General features: G+C 37.7%; 1 protein-coding gene across 1 annotated transcript in view; it reads left to right on the forward strand.

Annotated features, from left to right (window-relative positions):
• The window catches only part of AGBL4 (ATP/GTP binding protein like 4), a 950,635-nt gene that overhangs the window by 366,243 nt on the left and 559,741 nt on the right, over window positions 1-24,651 (forward strand). Inside the window, exon 5 of the mRNA XM_026086666.1 lies at window positions 1,520-1,736. Within this exon, the coding sequence (XP_025942451.1) occupies window positions 1,520-1,736 (217 nt within the window). The remainder of the gene's footprint in view (window positions 1-1,519; window positions 1,737-24,651) is intronic.

A 24,651-nucleotide genomic window follows, 5' to 3' on the forward strand; every position in this document is an offset into this window, starting at 1 on the left:
TTTTTTTTCTATCCTTCACATTTGTGGCTTAAAAATCAGTTTTAGATCTTAGTGATAAGCAAGTGTCGTGTTTACCCCAAAAATGCTGAAATAAATTCTTGAAGCCCTGAATGCTCAAGAACCAGGGCAAGAAAAGGGGCAAATTATTCTTATTTCAAATCTAATTAACTGCATCACTGGCTTTTTATTGTACTTTTTCAAGAACATCTCAATTCCTTTCTGTTTCTCTTTGTAGCTCCTGAGTCTTGCTGATTGGACTCCTTAACTGCTGCTAATTGGCAAACACGTCCTTCTGCGTAATTGGAGGGTTTTGTCCTCTATTTCATATTAGCACCGAAAGGCCAAAACTGCTCCGCAGTTGGCCGGCTTCTCGGAACCATTACGGAGAAGCACATTACTACTGCTGTGGCTGTAAATCTTATTATGTTTTCCCTCACCATAATCCTAGTTTAGCTGAGATCTGCTCCAATCATTAGATGAGACCTGTTTATAATGYTGTATGATTGAATTAGTTAGAGTCTGCAGGACCATAGTGTTTTGTTGCCGAACATGACTGGTAACTTAGTTACGTCAAATTACAAGTACATGGCATGCCTAGAGAATCTCATATCTACCTAAAGGTAGAAAATACATGTGCAAAATGCAGAAGGGGCACAAACAGAAATATTGAACATCTATAGAACAAGGGTTTGATCTCTCTCACTTCTATTGAGAAATAAAAGAATAATTGAAGTTGGGTGAAAGATGTCAGGCAGACATTTGTTATTCCTTAAATAGATACCATCTTAATACCAATGATATTAATGTCTCTACTATAATTATTTACCGTTATATATCTTTATTTTTATAATGTCAGCAGTATAAGCCAGAAGTCTTGAGAAGGGCAGCAATCCAGTTTGAAAGAGGACCAAACACCCGTTTCTCCCTCGCTTTCTAATTTAGCACTAGGTTATTTACCACAGCTGAAGGTTTGGGGTTTGGTCTTTTCCCCCCGTCAATGATTTATCTTCTTCCTCCGTTCTTGAGCTAGATGTTGATACATCTCCAGACTATTAAGGACAATAATAATATGAAGGTATCCTCAAGCTCAGGGCCAGTCGGTTGGTTTTGCCCCACACTGACGTGCCTTCATTAATGATGCCTCCTCTTGGGGCTGGAGAACCAGGCCTGTGTCGAAGGCAGGCTGATGCCCATGGAGCGGTGCTGGGTCGTGCTCGCTGGAGGGGGCAGCAGTGGACAGCTGCCCCGCTCTGCGTCCAGGCAGCTCGGCGGGAGCGGGTCTCGCCGGCCCGGTGAAGCGCTCTCCTGCGGTGACCCTGCTGCCTGCTGTCCCGCTGCCGCTGCCATGCCTGGGCCCTGGGCCTGCTGCGCGGCTGCTGCGCGGCTGCTCCCCAGCTGCTCAAATTGATTCCCTTCATTTGTTGGAGATGAAATATGAATCTTAGAGAGCCTTTTAGTTCAGATATCTTACGTCCATTTATATATGTTTCAATGCATGTATGTTGGTTTTGTTTTTTAGGCAAAGAATACCCTCTAAAAACGTGTATTACTATCGCTGTCCGGACCACAGGAAGAACTATGTCATGTCATTTGCTTTTTGCTTTGACCGTGAGGATGACGTTTACCAATTTGCCTATTGCTACCCCTACACCTATACTCGCCTTCAGCACTATCTTGACAACCTACAAAGGAGGAATATGGACTACTTTTACAGAGAATTGCTTGGACTTAGTGTGGTAAGTAATAAGCATGTTTGCCAACTACCATGCTTCATTAGGAATACCTACCGTTAAATGCTTATAGAGTATAACTGGTCATCTCTGCTAAAATACACACATGCATATTTGTTTTACTGCTATCAATGACACATGAGATAGCTTACTTGCATAGTGAAATATAGACATGCTAATTTAATTTCACGTATAATATTTCCTTTGTGATTTGCAAAGCAATACTAAAATTCCCATGGACGATCAATTCACCTCTAAAGATACTAAAGGAAGAAACTGAAACAGCTTTATTGAAGAAATATGATTTTTAGAGTACTCTGTCCATCTGTCTTTCTGGAAGAGCTTTCCTATTCAGGAGAAAATAAGCATCTTTGGAATCAATATGTAACTTTTCCAGGTAAAATAATGCAAAACATTTAAAATTCTACCTTTTTTTTATTCTTAAAAATGGCTGTTTTGGTGGTTTGAGTAACAGGGTTTTAGTGATCTCAATTCAGATGCTAGTTGCCACAGGAAAATGAAATACGATAGTTCTTCCTGGTGCTGGAAGTAGGCTTAATGGGTGAGGTTGAACTTCTGCTCACTTTGCTATAACCTTTCTCTGAACTGAAGTGTTGCCTGTCCTGAGGATTCTGAAATTGTGACTCAGCCACTCCCATATCATCTCAGGAATCATCAGATTAAAAATAATTGCTGAACTCTTGGGTTTTTCCCTTTTGCTTTCTCAGAGTTTGTAGTGCACTGTTTCACATTTTTAATCTTTTCTCTGAGCTTGTATTTGGTCTATGTTTGTAGTGTGTGTGGGGGGGGGGAGCAGAAGAAGAAATGGCTTCAGCGCCTGAGGCTTTAAAAACAATCCTATAATATATCATGAAAATCAGAATAAAATTGTATGAATAGTCAGCGTTGGAATAAAGGGCTTACACTATTGGAGTACTCCACTGAGTTCCCTATGCTGGCATAAAATTTAGAGAAAATGCCAACTCTGGTAGAAGAGTAAGGAAAGAATTAACAAAAGAAAGCACCATGTTAACCCTTTTATCAGTTAAGTACAGTTCCTGGTTGACCATTACATATTCCTGACTGACATTAATTATTAATCACCCCAATTAGGGGGCCAGACAATTTTAAGGGGAAAGGATCTTTAAAAAAAAAAAAAGAGTAAAATCATCAGAGGGTGGGAGTAAGGAGCACTATCATTATAATATTTGTAGGGTTTTAATTATTAATCTTAGAGGACAGAACTGTCATTAATTCTATAATGGAACTGAATTTGTTTCCTTTCACTCTGAAAATAGTGTATAAACAGTCAGATTTGCATATTCATCAAAATCATGATCTGACTGATTAAAATACTGAGATAGATGGATTTGTCTTTTATCTGCATTTTGACAGACAGAGCTATAGTCTTAAATCTTGTTAACATTGTGTTACCAGTTGCTAAATATTATTTTTCATATTTTAGCAAACTAAACAAACAGATGCCATTCAAAATATGGCAGGAAATGTGCTGTGTATAAGTCCTGATTTTATATCTATATGTACACACACAGTATGTTTTGCAGAAATTGATATGATAACATTTTGCAGCTCACCATGCTGATCTGTATAAAAAGCTTCTGAATCAGGCTCACAGTCTAATCTTTGTAAGTAACATTACAATCCGGGAGGATTTCTGGCTTTTCTCCACACACAACTGTCCTAGAACAGCTTGGTAATTTAATGTCTTTGCTGAGCTTGAATAGACAATTTCCATAAGTTCTCTGTGAGTTAAATATTTTAACATAGAGCTTTGTTGCTATCATACATCTTTAAATGGTGAAAAACAGGATCTTTCAGTCCTCGCTGCACAGTGCTTCATCAAAGCAGGAGCTGGCTGCACTTTAGAGGATTGCGTGCCGTATAAGGTAGATATAGAGCTACGAATCAGAGCTCCATCCCTGCTCTGGCCCCCTAAAAGCTCTATTCCTGGCCAAGGGACGATGCCCCTGGTAGAAAGCGGTGAAGGGACACCTAACGATGCCTTCTGAGGACACGCTGTGAAGTCCTTGTGCAGGGAGTGGGGCTGGAGTGGGGCAGCATGTTAGGGAGAGGCTGCCGTGTGGCCGCTATTACCCTCTGTTTTGTCCCAGGAGGATTTTATGGCTCCCCGCAGTGGTTTAGGATTGTGAGGATGGAGAATGGTTTGACGCAATGTCAGTTTTTCTGAATTATAAAGTTTTGCCCTGTGCCTCTTGGAGACAACAGAATCTTGCCACAGATCTTTGGTTTTTTTTCTCTATAGTGGAACTGTAAAATGCAAGTCACAAGAAACCATGCTTAGATGATTGCTCCTGAAGGCTTTCTGAGTGCACATTTTGCTGCATGTAATGTTTTCAAGGCAATCTAATTTCTAATCTAATTTCATATTTTCTCTAAAGAAAGTACTATGCCTCCATTAACTCCTTAAATGCTTTCACTAATTCTATGAAAATTGAAAGTGAAATATCAGTATGGGACATGTAATTGTCATTAGGATGCAGACTGGCAAAGTGGTTCAGAGCCAAATGGCAAAGATTCCCATTGCCAGTGTGAATGGATAACTTAGCTGTCTATTTCTGACCTTTTAATGTTTATATTCTTTACTTCAGAGAGCTATTCCACATTCTAGATGTGCCAAATGATCTTGAAAATAGTCTCTCCTGCAAGCTAGCGATCATGGCCACGTAGGTATCATTTATACTGCCATTTTCATTCTGCCATTGTTGGCCTTTGATAACTTCAGACCTTGTACAGTCTGTCCCAACAGATCTTAAGTTCAAAATCTGTGGGCATTTTTTTAAATTGTGCCATTAGTTTTTTGCATATTATGTATGCGTCTGTCATCTTGGCATGTGCTATACAATATTGAACACCATAACATAATGAAAAATAATTTCTGTTTCTGTGAAAGTAGAAACGCAGGCTCAATTTATATTTACAGTACCTATTTTATGATACTTGTACAGTCTTACATGTAGTAACAGTTATGTCTAGCACTATAAAAAATATTTCAGAGTTGGCAAAATTTTTGTGCATGTAACGGTTTGAAATTGGTAGTATAAATTAGCTGTATATACTTGAAGTGTGTGGACAATTGATGAGATCTGTACCTCTACCAGTATTGCACTATCACGCATACTAAATTAAATGAATTTTGGTGAGCCTAGCTCAGCTTCTACAGTCCACTTTACAAATCGCCTCTGCCTTGGCAATATTTTCATTATTCACTCAAAAGAGAACCAAGATTAATTGGAGACAGACACTTCCTTTCACCCCATTAGGCAATGGTGCTTCCAAATTACACTTGAGGAGTATGGAGACTGCACATACAAACCACAAGCCTCCAAGGGACTTGCACAGTACACAGAGACGGGAATATGGAATTCTGTTAAATTAAATATTAAACATACATATTTTAAAACAAGAAGGCAATATGTCTAATGTAGAGCTCTGTAAATGAGCCAATCTCTTAAGTCAGACATGAGATACTGAGTGAAACAGATTGGAACACAAGGTGCTTCATTCTGATCCCACACCAGTTTGGGGTATGGCTTTTAATTTTCTAAGTTACTCCTGATTTATGCTGGTCTCAGAGAGATCAGAATCAGGCCCTGTGACTGTGAAACAGCACACCAGATGTCACATTGCTGGTTCATTGATCAAATATCCCTTATTTGCTGTCTAAATGATTGGGTACCCCAGTAAAAATAGCTAATCGGTTCTACTGATATCTGCTGGTCCATTTTGAACCGCTCAGTTATGACTGTTTTAAAGCATGAAGCAAAGAAAATAGACAATTTTTCTAAGGTTAAATTTCCCATTTCTGTGTTCATTGTTAGGTTATGTAATAACAGTTCTGTAAAAGAAAAGTATACTCTTCTTTGAAAAAAATAGAAGTTACAGGCTTCAGTGTGATGTATCATACCTTTGAAATCGTATTGGTATCAGATTTTGTACTTTCCAATGGATGTAACTGCAGCTAGGTTGAAATGTCATCTAAATGCAATTTGTGGCAATTTACTTGGTCTGAAAAAGGCCTCAGAAATAATGTTTAAAAAAAACCAAACCCACTTCTCATTTCTCTAGGATGTAAAGGTGCACCTACATATATGTTCATGGCATGTTCTCTTTATTCGCTGGTGTGTCTATTTACTCATACAGGGCTGCTGTTCCTGTAGCATTCCTGATAGATGGCATTCCAAAACTATCTGCTAGATTTTAAATGCTTCTACAGATATTTTCTTAGCTGGGTTGTATATCAGCAGATACCCATGGATATGGACCTAAAAATAATGTATAGTAGAAATCATATTTTCTTTCTGAAAGAACTGTTAGTGTAAATAGCACATTGTGTGTGCATGCATGTATATGTATAAGAGGGGGATATCCTGGGAAAAACATCAGGGAGCTATTTTATGCTATCAGTTTTAAGGAAAATTTCTCCATTAGAATTAAAAGAAAGTTCTGGGAGATAAACTGACGTGTAGGAATCATAGAGAACCTAAGATATGTGAAACTATGTTGCTGTTGCAAGTTGCCATCTGTCTTTAGGATATATGCAACTGTTCATAATAAAAACAGGAATACTTTGGTTTAAGTTGGCACAATATCTAGTTTTAGAAAAAAACAAACTCAATAAAATTGTCCTTTACAGTTAATATTATGCAAGGCTACTGGATATTTCCAGTTTTGATATAAGCTGGATATTTCTTAAATACCAGAAAGAAAACTATTCCATACAGTAAAATCATTACTAGGAGGATTGCATAAATTGTTTATCTAACCATCAGAGTAACATATCTTAAATAAGGAAGAAGGAACTCAAATTTTCAGTCAACTTTGTAGCACGCATTTTATAGCTACTCTTGTCCATTTAAAAACTTTTAGAAAAAAAATTAGAACTTCACAAGAAAGAAGCTTTGAGCATAATGGCTCTCTTGGGGTAAGAAATAACTGCAGAAAAACTGTTATGATCCACTTTATAATATGAAAACCTCTTGAGAGGAATGACAGTAAATGAATGATATCTGTTGTTGTTAGTCTATACAAGCTGTTTTCATCCATCGGTCCCAAGTGGCATCTCTTCATCCTATAGCAATAAGGAGAAACCTTTGGAAAGTCAATGACCTTTCTACAGCTTTCACTGGACTTTCTGTAGCTGTGCTGGTTGGCCTTTGGCTTCATGGCCCTTCTGCTTCCCCCTCAGGGTCTTCACCTCACCTTAACTCCCCACTTGTCCTTATTCTGATTTGCCCCTTCTCTGTCTCCATTCCTCGCTTCCCTTTTCTGTCTTTGAGTTGTGACGGGAAAATCCAAAATAGTTACAGAAAAGTTATGGGGCTTCAGCCTCAGAGGAAACATGTTGGCTGCCTGAATAGCTAGCCACTTTGCTAGTGCACCTTCCCTCTCACTGTCTTTCTTCCTGTGGGACAAGCAAATTGGTTAGGATGTTTATGTTATGCAGCTGTGTTGTGGACTTTTCCAGAAAAAAGGTAAAATTGCCTCTATGGCTATTTTTAAGCTATGGACACGAAGGTAATCTCAGGCACTTAGCTTCTGCCTAAGGTTATTTGTGCATAGAAACTTCCCTGAAGAACTCAGCTCATTTATGGGCCCTGAGCATATGTAGGACATGTTGACAACATTGAATTCAGCTCAAGATTTTCTCAGAAGAGTGCTTAAGAGAAGTGATGATCTATTTGGTTGTCCTGACATACTTGAACTAACACCCAAGTGCAGAAAGGCATTTCATGGTGATGCCAAATTTCAGGTGAGAGGCAGAATATCATACACATTCCTGTCCTCAGCGCTTTCTACTGCTTGACTGGGTGCCAGACTGCTCAGTGGCTGTTTTGATCCTGTTGGGAACCACACTGTCTTTGTCCACACCGTCAGTTCCACCTGCAGATCTGGGCAGCTACCTTCAATTATTGCACTCCAAGCTTTTCGAGCCAATGACCGTTTATTTTACTTTGCTCCCATTTTGGTTGGTGCTTGGAAAGTAGCAGAATAAATCCAATTAATATCATTCCATCAAAAAAGGAAGTCAGAGGTCCCGTATATACATCAGTGTAAAGCCTTTTATGGTTTTAATATTTACTTAATTGCCCTCAGGACATACACATATTTTGAACATACATACAATTCTAGAAACCAGTGCAAACCCTAGATTACATTTGTTCTTCTTCCACTTTCATTTACAGAAATTTGTTTTCCCTCTTTTGTAGCACAGCATTAAGCAATAATTACTGTGTTGATAGTGATGCCGAATGCACTTGCATGTAGGGGAAATCGTGCTACGCGGAGCTATTAGCTACATTTGCCCAGTAGCACTTTACTGCATTGACTCTATTGGGATTTTGACAGTGTTTGAGTTGGTTTCTATTTAGATCTCGAGTGGTGACTGTGTGATACATCTGTAAGGCTGGAGTTGTATTTTAATGTTTAATCTTTGATTGTAGACCCAGAAGATGGTTAACCTGGCCCACATTACCTGTGGGGCTGAGCCCTTGGGACTGAAGGCTTATCTAAAAATTTTAAAGTCTGCTCAAGCCAGAGGATTTGGATTTATGKCTTTTAATTTAACCAAAGAAAGGGCTATTTATTGATTTAGCTTTATACTAACTATATAATGTAATGGTTATTAAAATCTTTGAGTACCTTAGGCAAAATCTTATTCACATGATTTGTGTAAACTGAGCATTGTGACTCTGATCCAGAAAAACACTTAAGCATAGGTTTAAATATAAGCGTGGTCAATAGTACTATTAAAGTTACTGGCACAGTTCATGGGATTGAAATTAAATGTATGCAAAAGTGCCTCTAAATCCAAGGTCAGAACAATCAACACCTTGAAGGATCAAGGCCATGTGCCCTAATATTTTGCCATTATTCTATGATAACACTGGCGCTGTAACAACATGTATAAAGCAAAAAACATAAATCCTGGACTTTAAGTCCAGACTCTCAGTATCTCTGGCCAAATGTATTTCTTACCAAATAAGGAGGGATGATGATGCTTTCAGTGGGATCTGCAGGTAAATGGATTTGTCTGTCACTTGATTTAGTTTTTAATTCTTTTTAAATGTTTTTTTTTTCTATTATCTCTCAGGGTCTTGCTTATCTAGCATTTCACCTTTACCTATCTTACACTGACACCACTGAGGCTAAGAGCTGAGTTAGAGCCTTGGTGGTAGGATACGGAGTGAATGGATTGGCCAGTGACTTCATTGACTCCTTGCAGTGTAAGAGTAAAGCAAATACACAATGAGGCAGATGTGGTTTCAAGTAACCTTCCAACATTACAAAATGTTTCTAGAATGTTTCTAGCATGTTTCTAGAAAATGCTGGCTGCTATTGAAGTGCTGCTATCATCCACAAATTCTTAAAGCAATATTTGTTTTTGTTTTGAAGACAAAATAACATACAAATAGTATAAGGACACAGAAGCTTTTTAATGTAAAGCAGTAGGTACATAATGGAAAAGTGCTTTTAACTTCCTAAAAATTACAATATACAGATTAAAACCTTTTAAAAATCCTTAAAAGAGATCTTACCTGGCAACCAGTCATATTGGTACATGAAAAGAACTGCATTCTCTGATAAAGATCCTCTTTTTCATGTTTTCAAACAGCAGCTGAGCACCATACTGTGGCAGCAGAGAACAATCTGAGAAAAATGAACACAGATTGAAAAGGTCTCAGTTACATGACATTTTCAATGGAAAAAAGTCAGCCCTAGGCCAACAGTCAAAAGTTTTCACTCAGAATTCCTTAGAGTTGTGGACATAGCTTTCTAGAGAAAGTGTTTGTTGTTCTGAACAATTTTATTTGATGGTCTAAGAAATGTGTAACTTGAAGGAAGACAGAGGAGGGAAGTAATCCATTTCAGGAATTTTTATAAGTATGCACAAAAGCAAAATTGGTTTCTGAAATGAAATTTCTCCCATATCTTAAAGATCCTTATTTTGAATTCCATATTAATTGCATCTAATTTGCACATAGTCTTAATTAGTTAAATTATAAGTGGACTGTTAGTTTCTAAAAATTAGATATAAAGATTTTTTTCATGTGTTTATTGTACATATATATTTTTTTCCATTTAGTCTTTCTGCACTAAGGTGGATTATAGTTATGCATTAATACCCATCATGATATTTTTTAATCAGCTTCTTAGTTCACTAGTAACAGATGTACAGTGTTAAAGATTTTTTATTTAAGTTGCTCAGAATTAAAGTATTAACTAGTCTTCTCCATATTTATGAAAGCTGCACAGTTCTGCAGCATAGAAGGAGGGAAAGTCTTATACCTATCATTAAAGAAAATCCAAACTTTTAGAGGACTTTTGCTCTGAGAGCCTTTAAAATGGTGTATAACTGTCACTGATTTAAGGTTTGTAACATTCTTCTGAGGATAGTGTTATTGCACCTACTTTATAGCGAAGGTTTGTTGCACAAACCTGGATCCGATCAGATAGCAGCAGTCTGTGATAAAGACTTTGGGATTCACTCTCTGAGTGTATCCGTAGTAACTGGAGTTAGTTTGTCCGGCGTTTTGCTGTGGAATAGAGTCCTGACGCCTGGCGGTGCTGCCAGGACCATGGACAGTGCACCCGGTGCCTCCCTGGGAGGCCGGCGCGCGCCTTGTCCCGCACAGCTCTCATGGGCCGGAAACATGAGCTTGCTCTTTCGGAAGCCTTGGTCCACAAAATTGAAGCTGAACTTTTGATAGTTAAACACCTAAAATAAGTTTAATGCTTTGGAAGCCAGGCCCCATTTGTGACTGCTGAGCTCTTCAAAGTGTAGTCCATAGTGTTTGAGAAAATAATTGGGAATGGAATCTGCTATTTTGCACAGTTCATGTGATTTAAGACTTCAGGTCTGTTTTTCTGATTTGTCTTCCTGAGAATGAAAAATGACCAGTAGGGCCTTATGTCTGATGGAAAATTTATAGGAATGTCAGAGATGACTGATTAAAGGCACTTTACAGATTAACAGATGAAGACTAAAACAGAGGTTGATGGCACAGTGTTGGTAAAATAGAAGACATTTTGGCACTGACACGTCAAGATTTTTACTAGACCTAGACATTGATGTTAATCTTAATCGAAACTATGAATATTTCAAAATCTCAAAGGTAGGGAGTAAAACAAGAATGGTGTAACTCCTATCAGGGTGCTCAAAGTCATTGCATCTACAGTGAATGGAAATGCATCATCTCCGTATTGCCATGTAGCTTGCTCTCTCTAAAGCTCAAAGAAACAGCCGAGATGTTTAACATGGCTCTAGACAATCAGTTTACCAACATGAAGTGCATTGGTGTCTTCTGCTTGAGGACTGTTTCTTCTTTCTTATAGGAAGTAATAATATTGTAGGCTCCCAGGCAACTTGTGAAAGGTTCATTAATTGGGATGGCCTCATTGTGAAGAATCCATATAGTAGGTGTCTTCACTCTCCAGAGAACAAGCTGCTCTGCATGTGAATTCTGGAAAGAAGAACACGTATTTCAGAAGTGTGCTTTTCTGCTGTTGTCATCATCCTTACAAGATAATGTGGCAACACTGGATATTTCTTCAGCTCCAGCTGATTTGGAAACCCTTCAGAGCTTAAGGAATAAAACTGCACATATCCTCTGGATTTATATTATATAAATAAATAAGATTTTATAACAACAAAWGACACTGCAGTGCTGAACGAAATTGTCCTCTCGTAAATGAGTTTTGGATGCAACCAGACCAAATAAAATGGCAGACTCATATTACACAGGACTGTAGAAAGGCAAAGAAAAAGGCATTATATTCTTCATGATCAAAAGAATTCCTATATGTCCATCTTGGCCCAAATTCCCATTAGCCATGGCAACCAGTGAGAGAAATACACAGTGACAGAAAACATCTAATTTGATGCTGACAAAGAGGTGGGATGCATTGATCTTTCTGGCAGAAAACTTTATTCTTTTTCATTGCTATAATTCAGATTTTCTCATTACTGGACACAGATGGCAAAATATAATTTTATTAACTATAACCATTTGTTTTGCAGTTCATCAATTAAATTCCAAAGAGTATAGAGACTAGTTTATGCTGGTCATTAACGAAAACAAGTTAGCAGCTAGAGCTATACTACAAATGGCTATAGATGGTGCATACAGTGCTTGAAGATCATTTGTTGCTATGGCAGTAATGAAATAGAATAACCACAGACTCTGAAATCTCAGATTTCTCATGTTTCCGGAGAGTTGCAGGTAAATACAAAAAGTCTTTTGTTGTAGAGCTGGATTTCATTTCTTCAAAATTACAGTGAATCTATACATATGTTACAAAATAAGCTACTCTCTGCTCATTGGCAAGTTACATCAGAAAAAAGAAAAATGAATAGACAGCAAAAGTCCTGGACCACCTCCCCTGTTATTTACTGCCAACATCAATACGAACCACCATGTAAGTACCAAGGAAAGTAAACTGATGGTTCCTATGTACCTAGCATCTCTGAAATCTCCAGTGTCAGCCAAGCACTCTTTTATAGAAGTGAATGAGGACTGCATATTAATGTCCTTTGCTGATCCCATGTATCTTTTTCTTTCCTTTACCCAATGATAACTGTACCTATGTTGATTTTTGAACATCTGGGAAACAAACTGGATTCCGGGAACTATTTCGAGCCTATTTTTACATACTTCCAAATAATGGCACAACTTTCCTGACCTTTTCCAGTGATGCTCCAGCTGAAAGCTTACTCTGAAAGGAAGGAAATTCTCTCCTGCAACTGGTGACCACAGAGTAGTTTCTCCGTAATCCCTAAACAACAAAATTGTTTCTTAGCTTTTGACCTAGGGAATGCCTATTTTGTATATTTATATATTCAGCAAATGCAGATAAGCTCTTTTCTTTCAGACTGGCATAAATGACTAACAGTACCTGTAGATATCCTGAATCACAGCAAGAGGTTTACAAAGATCATGGAGTGGCAGTGGCTAATATGCAGGGGAATAGTCCTTTCTGTAAACTACTAGCTCACAAAAGATACCCTCTTTGATTAGTTTCAAAGGTTGCTGAATATAATTTGAAATCTGGTCCAAGTGCTAGGATTTAGGATAGTCTGTATTCTAACACCAGTGCCCACTATATAAGCTATTGGAAAGCATCAGTGACAGGCATGTTTTTAATGGAATAGGGATCCTACATGCAGGAGCAGACAATTCAGTACATTTGGATTCTCCAGGCATTGTTACTACACAACAATTTACTAGAAATAACAAAGGTGTTTGGAATTCGAACGTTTTCTTTGATTCAAAAACGCTCCATAATGATTATAAGATAGTGGTGTCTACTACATGAACAGACTAGGTCTTCCCAGTTATGTGTTATGATATTAAACCTCTGGAATTGATCATATGTCATCAGATTTCCCTGACTACACTTAACTTACTAATATACCAGGTGATCTTTCTGATGGCCTTAGCAGACATATTTCTACAGTCATCATAGAATTCCTTAGAGCGGATTCATACTATATTCTGTGTGCTGGGGCTATCCATCTGTACCCCTATTTGCAGCCAACATGAATATGAAATTTTACAGCTTTTGTTCCAGGGGCAGTCTGAGTGAAATCTCTCTAGGAGACACCTTCACCATGTCACAGTTGAGTAAGCTGATTGTATGTTGTTTACTGCCAGTGATCGTGAATGCCAAAAGAATAAAACAATTCTCACATTAATAGATAACATATAGCCAACACTTTTTCTTCTCAGATGCCTATTGTATTTTTGCTCTAATTCTAACACAGAAGGAAATTGTTTCATGCCAGTCTTACTCTTTTGCATCTTAGAGCATTACATGTGGATGTATCGTGTATTTGGAAGGTCAAACTCCTTTCAAGTTTAAACATACTATCTAACAATGGACAGGAACGTAATAGAAAGATGTTAATTTCTATAACGAAAAAAATCTTGTGATAATTTTCACATTTTCTCTCTGCCAGTAAATACTACTGGGACTATTTATTGTTGCTAATTTTGGAAAACCTCTCTCTCTCTTTTTTTGCATTTTTTTTAAAACCATATAGCATCTGAAAGTGTATATCACAGCCAATCTAAGTATTTCTTGATATTCTTGCATTCAGTTTCTATAAAATTTGTCAAAGGCCTTAGAAGGGTTTTGCACTATTGTCAAAACTACTTCCATTGTTTCTTTCATTTCTCTTGACACCTACACTGAAGCATTGGTCACATTCTCATTACTCTCTCTCTGTCAAAGTTGCCTTCCTTGTGAGTGTAATGTTTGTTACAGAGGCAGTGGTGCAGGGAGGTCTGATATCTGACCTCTCCTGTGCTGTGTTTCATTAGAACAAAGGTTCTCCTGGATTGCATCCAAAAAGTTTTCTCAAAGTTGTTTCAGAATTGACCAAATTGTTAGATTATCTGTGTTCTTCCCAAAGCTTCCTGCTAGTTTTGAGAATGTCATTTGCTTCTCCTAAGATCCAGAAAGGCTACTTCTGCTTACACAGAACTGAATTCTTCAGGTACTGCCTTGATTTATTATCTCCTTATGTGGTTTCTCCACAAGTCTCCACTCATAACAATGTCAAAGAAATTCAGAAAGCAAAACCCAAACTTGTTCAGTGGCCCCTTCTAGAAATATCCTTACTATCTGCAGGGAAGATCAGTGTTGAAGTGTTTTACAGGCATTACGTGTTTAGTATTGGCTTCCGTTCTGGATTTCTTTTGACAAGACACTCCTGCAGTAGTTTCTTCCTCAACAGCCTAAGCATTCTTTCTGCTTGGGAGTCTCTCACAGTGACATGCATACAGAGGCAGCCACACACAAGAAATTTTAAAGTTATATACAAAGAAATGTCTGTTCTCTGTATATTCACTGTGCACTTTCTTGTGCCTCAGATTCATGTAAATTAATATGGCAGAGGAAGCAAGAGCACCAGAGCTATGGCTGGGAGTAAAAGCATGGAAGAATTGGACATAAGTCTTTGGGAAGAATAGATGAAGTCATCTAGTTACTATAAGACACATGAAGATGTTTTCAGTGGCTGTTTGTCTTTCAGTGTCTCTGATGAGTCCATGATGACATACAGCCTTTGTGCTTGCTTAACATTCAGAAGACACTTGTGACAAATAGGATAATGTGATGATGCTTGCCAGACTTGAAAATACATGCTGCTAGCACTACTTCAGAGGTCAGTTTTAGCCTTTATGAACTTCAGATTAGGGTCCAGTCATCTTCAGTCCCACTGTGAGTTTTGGACAAATGTCTATGGTGAATGAAAAGTATGCAGACCTGGGTTTCTTACATATATTGGTACTGTTGGAGCTAAGTCTATTCCCTTTCTTTATATATCCTGAATGACTGTGAAATACAAGAACCTTAGAGGAACCACACGTATCAAAGAACTTCAACATGAAGACCACATTTGTGTAAAAGAGGATTGAAATAAGCAGTGCTCTGCTCAATAAGCTCTTGATTGTGAACCTCGATATTTAGATGTGTCAATGATATTTCATGACCAATAGTTTCAAAGGCAATTTATAATGTTTTTTCACCCTGTCCATTACTGTTACCAACTAAGCGAAGCAGTGCGCTCAGGAGTGCCTTCATTCTGCTTGGAGCCATTTGCACAATCTAGGGCTTGTATGTTCCTACTACACTTAGTGAACTGTCACAAGAAAGGGGATGCTTGAAAACTTGCAGAATTTTTATATAGTGCTGCATTCTCAGAATGCATTTCCAGGCCCTAACAATTTGTAGTTTACAAGTTTCTGAGACAGCTATTTTAATAAGCCCCAAAACAGAATTATTTCTCTCATCTTGATCTTTATCGAAGACCTCTGAATATAGGGGAATAAGCATGTCCCTTGGAAGAGATGAAGACAGTAATGAGTGACTGTTGGAAGGCAGGGATGCTAGAAAGCGAAAATGTCTTACAGCTCATTTATATCTAAGAAAACCTTGCTTAAATGTAGCTGCCGCTGTTAAATTTCTGTGCTCCTTGCAAGCGTCTAGTCTGTTCTGGAAGGAGTAGTGTGTGCACTTGGTCTCGTCCGTCAGAGAGTTTAGAGACAGAATAATGTTCAATCGTGATGTTAATCACAGCACAACAGTTTCTACTGAAATGATTCTATAGAGGATTTATTCTCCCGTCTATGCAAGTGCATAAAGAACTCTCTTAATGGGTGGTGCATATACTGCAGTAAAAGAATAGACCCCTTTGTATTAAAATTACATGTCTGGGACTTTAACATAAAAACTGAAAAATCCCACAGTGCAAAACTGACTTAAACTCAATTTCCCTCTCCCCCTTTTACAATGTCAAGATGCCTGAGTGCTCAAGTGACTGAATAAGTACTAAATATTTAATGCATGGAGGTTACATTAACTGAGTCTTTGATCTGAAACTTCTTAAAAACATCTTAAAAGCCCTTCAAAAACGGGTTAGTATTTCATTACAGTCACTTAAAATAGATTTATTTTATCAAAACATCCTGTCAGAAACCCCAAAGCTGTGATTAATAACCTACAGCATTTTGACTAAAGCATTTCCTAATACTAGTTTCTTAATGTATCAACAGATTGCCCATTGTGGGAAAGAAATAGCTGGCCCCGTCACCTCTGTCTGGCACTTGCACGTACGCAGAGTTTCTCTGCTATGAGTTTGAGCAGGTGCATATGTTAGAACCCACTGTCCAGTTCTGCCTTCTTGGCACTGTTCAAATAAATTGTCTTTTATTTAATTTTGAGTTTAAATTAACTTTTTTTTTTTCTTCAGCATGGAGATATGTTAGCAGAACAGTTTTCTACGGGTGTTTTTGTACAATAATATTTGCAAGTATCTGAACAACATGGGCAATGAGATAGATCATTAAGAAAGATCATCCTGGGAAAAGCTTGCTTTTCTTTAGTCTGTAGAGAGTAATTTGAGAGTAACTCTGGCTGCGTCGTGGCTCTGTCCCCTAGATTTTTTTAAGGTTCAAGGGCACTATTCTGTAGTATGATACAGTGTGAGGTTCTGCCAGACCTCTAGATGACAGAAGCATACACAGAGCCAGGTTTTGGTCTGATGAATATCCATTGCATCCAGCAAACCTCTGTCATGAGAGAACTTGGCCCACCCAAACCTACGCTTCCTCCATGGTACAGATTTGTTTCTCATTAGCATGGCTTTGTGCACCTGCACATCCCACTCTGAAAGTCCCACTGATGTTTTTCTCCTGACTGGATTTTCCTCCTGGTCCTGGATTTTGAAACGTAGTTCTGAATTTTTCATCTCATGCCATCTTTTCTATTTCTTAACTCGTACTAGCTTAACCTGTGGGAAAGAAGCTGAAAAGATCAGTTTAGGAAATCCTGGGCTCTTTTTCTTTCCTTAAGAATTAATAGATTAAAGCAAAATATTGAAGGTATTCTAGGATAATAAAGGAAACTAAGCACTAAATTCTAAGCTAACTGTAGAATCGTATCTGGTGATATGCAGTTACTTTCTCAAGGCAAAGGTTGGATTTCTTCTCAAGTCTCCTGCAGTATTAGTGAAAGGCACATGGATAAACCCTCGTGAATCGCTTTGAAAATATATCCCTTATTTCTTAAGGGAAATGCACCTTTGTCAGTGTATAGCTTTTGTCAAAGATGTTTTGCATATAAAAACCGTGTGTAGATTGAATCCTGTTATATAAAGCAAGGCTGGTTTTCTGTGGAGTTCTTTTGTAGTACCAACATTAAAAGGGTTGTTATAAATAAAAGTGGAATATAATTATAAATGCCCTTCTGAGGAAAAAAAATCCTTGATTACCTTTGAATTCTTTTGCCCTTTAAAAAGGTTATATTTAACTGGTTCAGTTTCTTACTTGATGTTTCAGTTCCCAAGGGAAATCAACCTCCAGTACGAACTGTTTCAATTGGGTTACATGACTTTACTTTGCGTCTTGCATTTGTTAACAGACAGGTTATATAACACTGCAGGCTAAATATACATTGCTCTGTTTTTAGTTACCATTGTTACTCTGTTTGGAGGGATGACCAGACAGTGAGGGAAATGATTTTCAAAAATTCAGCTGAAATTAACCCTTCCCGTTAAGAACGTAGGCTGCTTGAAAGTAGACACCAGGAGTAATGCGTGCCTATAAATCTTAAACTAAAAAATACATTTAGTATTTTGACCTGCCTATCATCCCTGTAGTTTATAACCCAAGGAAGTGGGCCAAATTCTGCCCTTATTCCCAATGGCTTAAAATCTGTGATACTGCTGTTCACTGGAGTAGAATTTCCTTGAGTTCCCAGTGTTATRACTGAGAAGGCAATTGGAGCGTGTGTGCGGTGCCCCACTGAAATGCAGGAGGCTGGATTCTGGAGGGATATTTTCCATTTCTAGATAGTTTGGAGTTGAATGCTTTTAGATTCATTATTCTTATATTGCTATCAAGTAATATACTTTCCTGGTAGTGGAGAAGATGAAAGGACCTTTTAAAAAATATCAATAGCAAAAAAGAGAAGAAAGAAAAAGGGGTTTCATCCAGGGTGTTTTTTTAGTCACTGATCAATAGCCCCATGAGAGTGCCATATTTAGAGAAGAAAGGCAAGCAAGCAAGTAAGAATTTTAACTAACTAGCAGGAAGTCCTTTGTAGCATGCTAGTGTTCAGACAACTGATAAGAGAGGAGGAAACGTTTATACGGAGAAACAAGCAAAAACTGGAACATGTTTTGCCACTTTGCCTATTTCACTTCACAAGTCCAACATACAGCACGTCAACTCTGGAGGCAAGTTTAGACTTGTTTTCTGAATTGCGTGGCATAAAATTTGGACTGGGATGGAAAATGAGATACATCAAATGATACTTTGATTCAGTATGCAATAATGTTTGTATCTGAGATGTTACATTTACAGTAGAAATTAGAGTAAATAGAGTAAATAGAGTAAAAAAAATGTAGAGACTGGCAACAATCTGTATGTGCCTTGTGCAGTAAGGCAGCACGCTGGAGGCATCCACGAAAAATTGATCTGGCAGCTAGTTCCATGCAGTGGGCAATGATGTATATAACACTATCGTTTTTACCTATATAAATTCAGAGAGCTCAGCTGACACTCATGGTGTTTCATTGTCATACAACCTACGTGACTGAGAAAGGACTTAGACTAAGACCACATGCCTGTGCTTCAGAGCTGGAGAAACTTTAGCACTTTGTTTCTGTGTTGAAATGACTTTTTTTTTTTTTTAATTTAGAAAGCATGCAAATTCTATCTAGAATGCTTCCTTCCTAGAGTATTTTGGAGTGCTGATAAATTAAGCCAAACTGCCTGTACCTTCCTTTGTAGTCACCAGTGCTCCACCAGGCAGGCACACTTATTTTTGCACWCACTTGCTGATTGTATTTTTTAAATACAGCTTTTGTGCTTTTTTAGAGTGTGATTTTTTAAAAAGACATTAAAAACAACCACAAAAGAATCACTTCAAATTTTCAGTATCTCCTAAAAGAGCAGTATTTTTTAAAAAAATCCCTCCAGAACACTTTTTTCTGTTTTTTTTCTCTTTTTTATTTTTCTTTTGCCAGTTTGCTCCTTTTATTCAGTATAAGCATGTCTTTTCTTGTCTTCAGACTGCATAATCTGCTGTACCGCATCTCCTGTGTGAAACCCACACAGTGACAGATTTATTTGTTACATGAACTCTTTCAAAGTCTTTTTTAATTACTAGTGTAAGTTGTTTGCATTAAAAGTTTGCAGGCCTCTTTCTGTAACTTAAGTTTATTTACTTTTTTTTAATTTCCTTTTCCCACTCTTCTTGAGGCAGAAATAAATCCAGCTTTATCTCCTCCAGTCTGGTTTACAGTATGCCTGAAGTTGTTCTACATGGGGGGAAAAAGCATTATGTAGTGGTTAGACATCTGAGAGTCAGAAATTTTGAATTGTATTTGCAGTTTTGGACTTGCTTCATGGTTTTCAGCAAAACACTGGCATGCTTTGTAGCATTTTTTTGGTGTTCTGTTAATACTTTCAAGAGAAGTTTAAGTTCTTGACACTGTAGAATTATGAAATACTCAATGCATAATGGTGCTGTCATCTCCTTTAAAGCTTTGAAAGTTGTTCTTTGCTCACGCTTTTTTGTATTTGACTATCTGTCATGCAGTAAATTGAATTTTCTGTGTGCTTTTTCCATCTTCTAAAGGGTTCACGTACCTGTAGAGTTGATCCTGCTCTTTCTTACTTGTCCTCTATCTAGTTTTTTTGTCACGAGTAACTTTAGGTATGATACATTTTTTAATTCCTAGCTAAATGATTGTTACATTTTAAAATGTGGTAGCTCGAAATTCTCTTTTCAGTTAAGCTACTGATTACTTTTTTCCTTCAGGGAAATTATTTTAGCTTTTTAGGTTCTGAGCCATTTTTTTGTCCAGCAAACTATTAGAACAACAATCTTTGTCCAAGAAACTTTTCAACACTTCTAAGATGAGCCAGTAATCTTTTACGTGGAAACAGCTTATCAAAATACAGTACAATTCAGACATATAAAACAGTCCCAACAGATAGATACGATAGACCCACTTTGAGTGAGAAGGTGGACTAGATGACCTCCAGAGGTCCCTTCCAACCCACATTTCTGTGATTGCAGGAAACTGGCTTTCATCTGATTTGCCCAGCACAATGTGCATCCAAATAGAGGGCAGGATCATTGTCCTTCATCTGTGTTTTTATCTGTTACTTACCTTTTAAATTCATGCTGTTGGTTGTTACTGACTCAGTTATTCTTTTAGCCACATTTTTTGTGAAAAATAATTTCTGGTGTTTTGGCTGTGTCTGGATGATAGTGCTGTTTTGAGTCATTTGGTTCCTTAAACATGTTAACTGCACTAGAGAATTTCTGATAGTTTCTGATAAAACAGCCTTCCACACTTGGATGTGTATGCTATCTAATTGATCAAATGTTACTGTTTTTAATGCAGGTGTTAAAGTCGACTGATATCTAGCTTTCTTGTAGAAATCTCCGTTAACATTTAGCATTTGCAAACAGGAAAAGGTTCTGTAGCAGTAATATTTCTTCTTACTCTGCAGAGAGAACAAGTCTTTAATTACATATCTCTCTTTCTTCCCTGAAGTTTTAAGTACTATAATACAATTTCTAATTCTGAGTAGTAAAGATCCCGGGTGGTCAAAGTCCTGGCTTTCTCACAGTCTCCTCCGCTCTCTGAAGACACGTCCTTGTCTACTTTCAGTAAGTGCCCTGAAGATCTGCAGCAGCATCCAGGCTCTTCTTTGCCTTTAACTCCTCTCCAAGCTCTTTCTGCTCTCTCGGCCAAAGTGTTTACAGTTTATCCCTTCTGCTACTCGGCATCACCCAAAATTCATCTTGCCTGCCTTTTCCCTACTTTGATTTGCTGTCTTACCAGTAAACTATGCATCCTGATATGCAACCGGCTACTTGGTTTTCTTCAAGTGTTTGGTATTTCAGGCAGATTTCTGTAATCTTATTGCAGAAATAACTAGTATGATTAGTTTTTGTTCTACTTTGCTTAAAATTGTTTGATGTTGTGACTGTGCCATTCACGGCAGTGTCTTGGGAACAGAAACTCTTAACCATTCTGATTCTTCACCATCTTTGTTAATATTGCTCTAATATTCAACCTGTAACCAGAATAGTAGCATGGAGACTCTATGGTTTTAATACTCTTTGCATCAATGTTAACTTTGTGTGTGTGCGTGTGTGCGAAAAGTCCCTAAACCTCTTACTGCAAAATAATTTTATTTGCAGATATGAGGGAGCTAAACTTTCTTTCCCTTACAGTTTTCATTAGAGAGAGGCTTACTTGTACCACATCAGAATGCTCAAATAAGTATTTTAATGTTGAATAAAGGTCAACACATTGGAATTTGAAACCATTAATCCTTTTGCTCTTAAAGCAGGCAGAACTTTAACAGACTAAATAACACATTAAATAATAGACTCTTAAAATTCTGAAGAGGAAAAATGTACCCTCAAATTCTCAATTTAGATTTCTTAGAACTTTTAAACTTCTGCTGATCTAAGCAACGTAAGAATTTTTTTTTTTCTATAGTTGTGAAGGAATAGGGTGCTTCTGAGTTCACGGAGCCCTGGAAGATGCATCCCCAGTGTATGAAAAGACCATCTGCAAGGGAGATATTGCTATTGCTTTCAGGTCACAATAATTGTATCAGTCTATGGATGTTGAGGAAAAGAAGTTCAGGCTCATTCTGAATTAATTTCTGGACTTTGAGCTGTTGTGACAGCCCTCTAAGACATCATAAATGGTTAAATTCAACCTGTGTTGCCTTGTGTTGAACTTTTAACCTATGTAAGGCTGAAGCCTGTCTTTTGGGAAGGCTTTCAGTCTTGATTTCAAGGCATCAGGAAACAGAGTATCTACTGCTTCCTTTGGTAATTTGTTCCAGCGGCTGATTACTCTCACTGTTAGAAATGTAAATCTAATTTTTGGTTTGAATTAATCCTGAATTATTTATTTATTTATTTTCCTTTGAGAGCTATTTTTTTACTACTAGGTTACCAAATCATTTCTGGTGTTTGGAGGGTTTTTGGGGGGTGGGGTGGGGTGGGGAATGTTTGATGATAATGCAACAAATTGCAGTAGTTGGTTCTCATTTCAAGGCATTTTCTCTAGCCCTCACATAATTTCTATGGCTTTTTGCTGCATCCGCTTCAATTTCTCAACATCTTTTTAGAAATACAAGTTCAAGGCTTTTGTTGTTTTCTTCAGCTTCACAAATGCCATATTTGGAAAAATCAGCTTTTTAATCCTTTTCACTGCACCCTGGACAGTACGTGCAAGGATCTCCTTGCTGTGCTGTTTCAGTGGGGCTTGTGGAGTCACGGGTTGGGGAAGGACTTCTGGGTAGTTCTGCTCACCCTTTCGGCGTGGCAGGATCCGCAGTCATTTCTGACAGATTTCTGTGTTACTTCTGACAGATACTTGTCTAACCTGTTCCTGAAATTTTCCAGAAGTATTCCAGAACTTCCCAAGCGATCTGTCTTCTCTATGCTTTACTGTTTCTTACTATTTGAGAATTTTTTTTCCTAAAATCTAGCCTGAATCTCCCTGGCTGCTCTTTAAGTCCCTTGTGTCTTGCCCTATCTAGCATCAACACACAGACCAGATTATTTTTTCTTTGCAGCAACCTTTTACTTATTTAGAGGTTCTTTTAGTATATGCATACATCTTTTTCTTTTTAACAACCCTAATTCATTCAATTTTTACTTACAGTAATGTTTTCTAGACTTAGATTGTTCTCACTGATTTCTTCTGGACCCTTTCCAGCTGGTCCTCATGTTTTGGAGGTGCAGTTTCTCAGGCTGGATGAAATAATGCAGYTGTAGCTTTACCAGTGCTGAGCTGAGCAGAAGGATTATTTTGTGACTTGCAAGCTATATTTAATTTATGCATCGCAGTAGGACATTTGTCTTTTTTGGAACAGCATGATATTGTTGATTGATTATCCAGCTTGTGATCCACAACAACTTCTTGTTTTCTACGGAATGGCTACCAAGCCAGTTGTTCCCCATCCTGAGCAGTTAATTATTCTTGGCTAAATACAGTACTTTGCATTTATCTCTACTGAACAAGCCTTGTGGTTCCAAATCATATCTTTAAATTCACCAAGATTATTCTGGATTCTTATCTGTTGCCCAAAGTATTTATAATGCCTTGAAGGAGGATGTTGTCATAACAAGTATGTATTTTAATGCTATTTTCCAGGTCATTAATCGAAATATTAAATGCTACCAGACCTGGTACATACAGATCCTCACTTTGAGATATCTTTTCATGCTGATAGTGATCCGTTGATAACTACTCCCTGAGTATGGTTTTCTGAATCAGTGTTTCACCCACTTTGTACTATTTTCATCTGTACCATACTTTCCTGGTTTGCTTAGGAGAATATTAGGTGGAAGAGGGTCAAACATGCACAAATGTTCCTAAATACATATGACATCTGTTGCTTTTTCTCTATCCACAAGGCCTGTTACCCTATCAGGGAAGAAAATTAGATTGCTTTGACATGATTGTACTTGACAAATGCATGTGGGATGTTATACATGTCCTCATTATCTTCCAGGTTCTTACAAATAGTTTGGCTATTTGTTTCAGTATTTTTCCATGAATTTAAGTTAGCTGATTGGTCTACAATTTTAAGGCTTTATTTTTTAATCCTCCTTTTTAGAGATAGACATTACATTTGCCTCTTTCTGGTCTTTCAATACCTCTGTTGTCCTTTATAAGTTCTCAAAGATAAGCTCTAATAGCTTTGAGATTTTTAGCTCTTCAAGTACCCTTGGATGAAGTTCATTGGGTTTACCATTTTAAAAACATCTGCCTTACCTAAGTACACCAAAAATTGTACCTTCAATGTTTGAAGCTCAAGTCTTGCCCTGGGTCAGCGACATTAATTGTGATAGCTATGTGACTGCAGTTGACCTTACAATAAAGATTGAGGTGAAAAAAGATATTCATTATACTAGTCTTTTTGGCATCATCCATCATGTTCTAATCCTTTCTTAAGGAGTGTCCCAACCTTTTTGCTGATCTTCTTCTTACTGAAGTATCTATAGAGTGATTTTATTACCCCTCATGTCTTTTGCTGTTTGCACCTCATCTTATATGTACTCATTTGAATTTTTTCCTTTTTCCCTGCTAGAATGGGCAGTTTCTTCTCTACCTGTGTTAGTCCTTGTTCTGTAGGCATAGACTGTGTTTTTATTTCTAAATGAATCATTTCCTATTTGCTTGCATCTAAACCGTACAGAGTTTGAACAGGTCCAATTATCATGATGTCCCAGTTTGTATGATTAACCAGCCCTCATCACCATTTAGTAGCTCAGCTCTCTGTCTCGCCATAGAAGACAGCTGTAGTACTTCCACCTTTTCCTCTAG

This window comes from Apteryx rowi, unplaced genomic scaffold (genome assembly GCF_003343035.1).
Source record: "Apteryx rowi isolate R43461 unplaced genomic scaffold, aptRow1 scaffold_7, whole genome shotgun sequence".
In the NCBI taxonomy this organism is placed as follows: domain Eukaryota; kingdom Metazoa; phylum Chordata; class Aves; order Apterygiformes; family Apterygidae; genus Apteryx; species Apteryx rowi.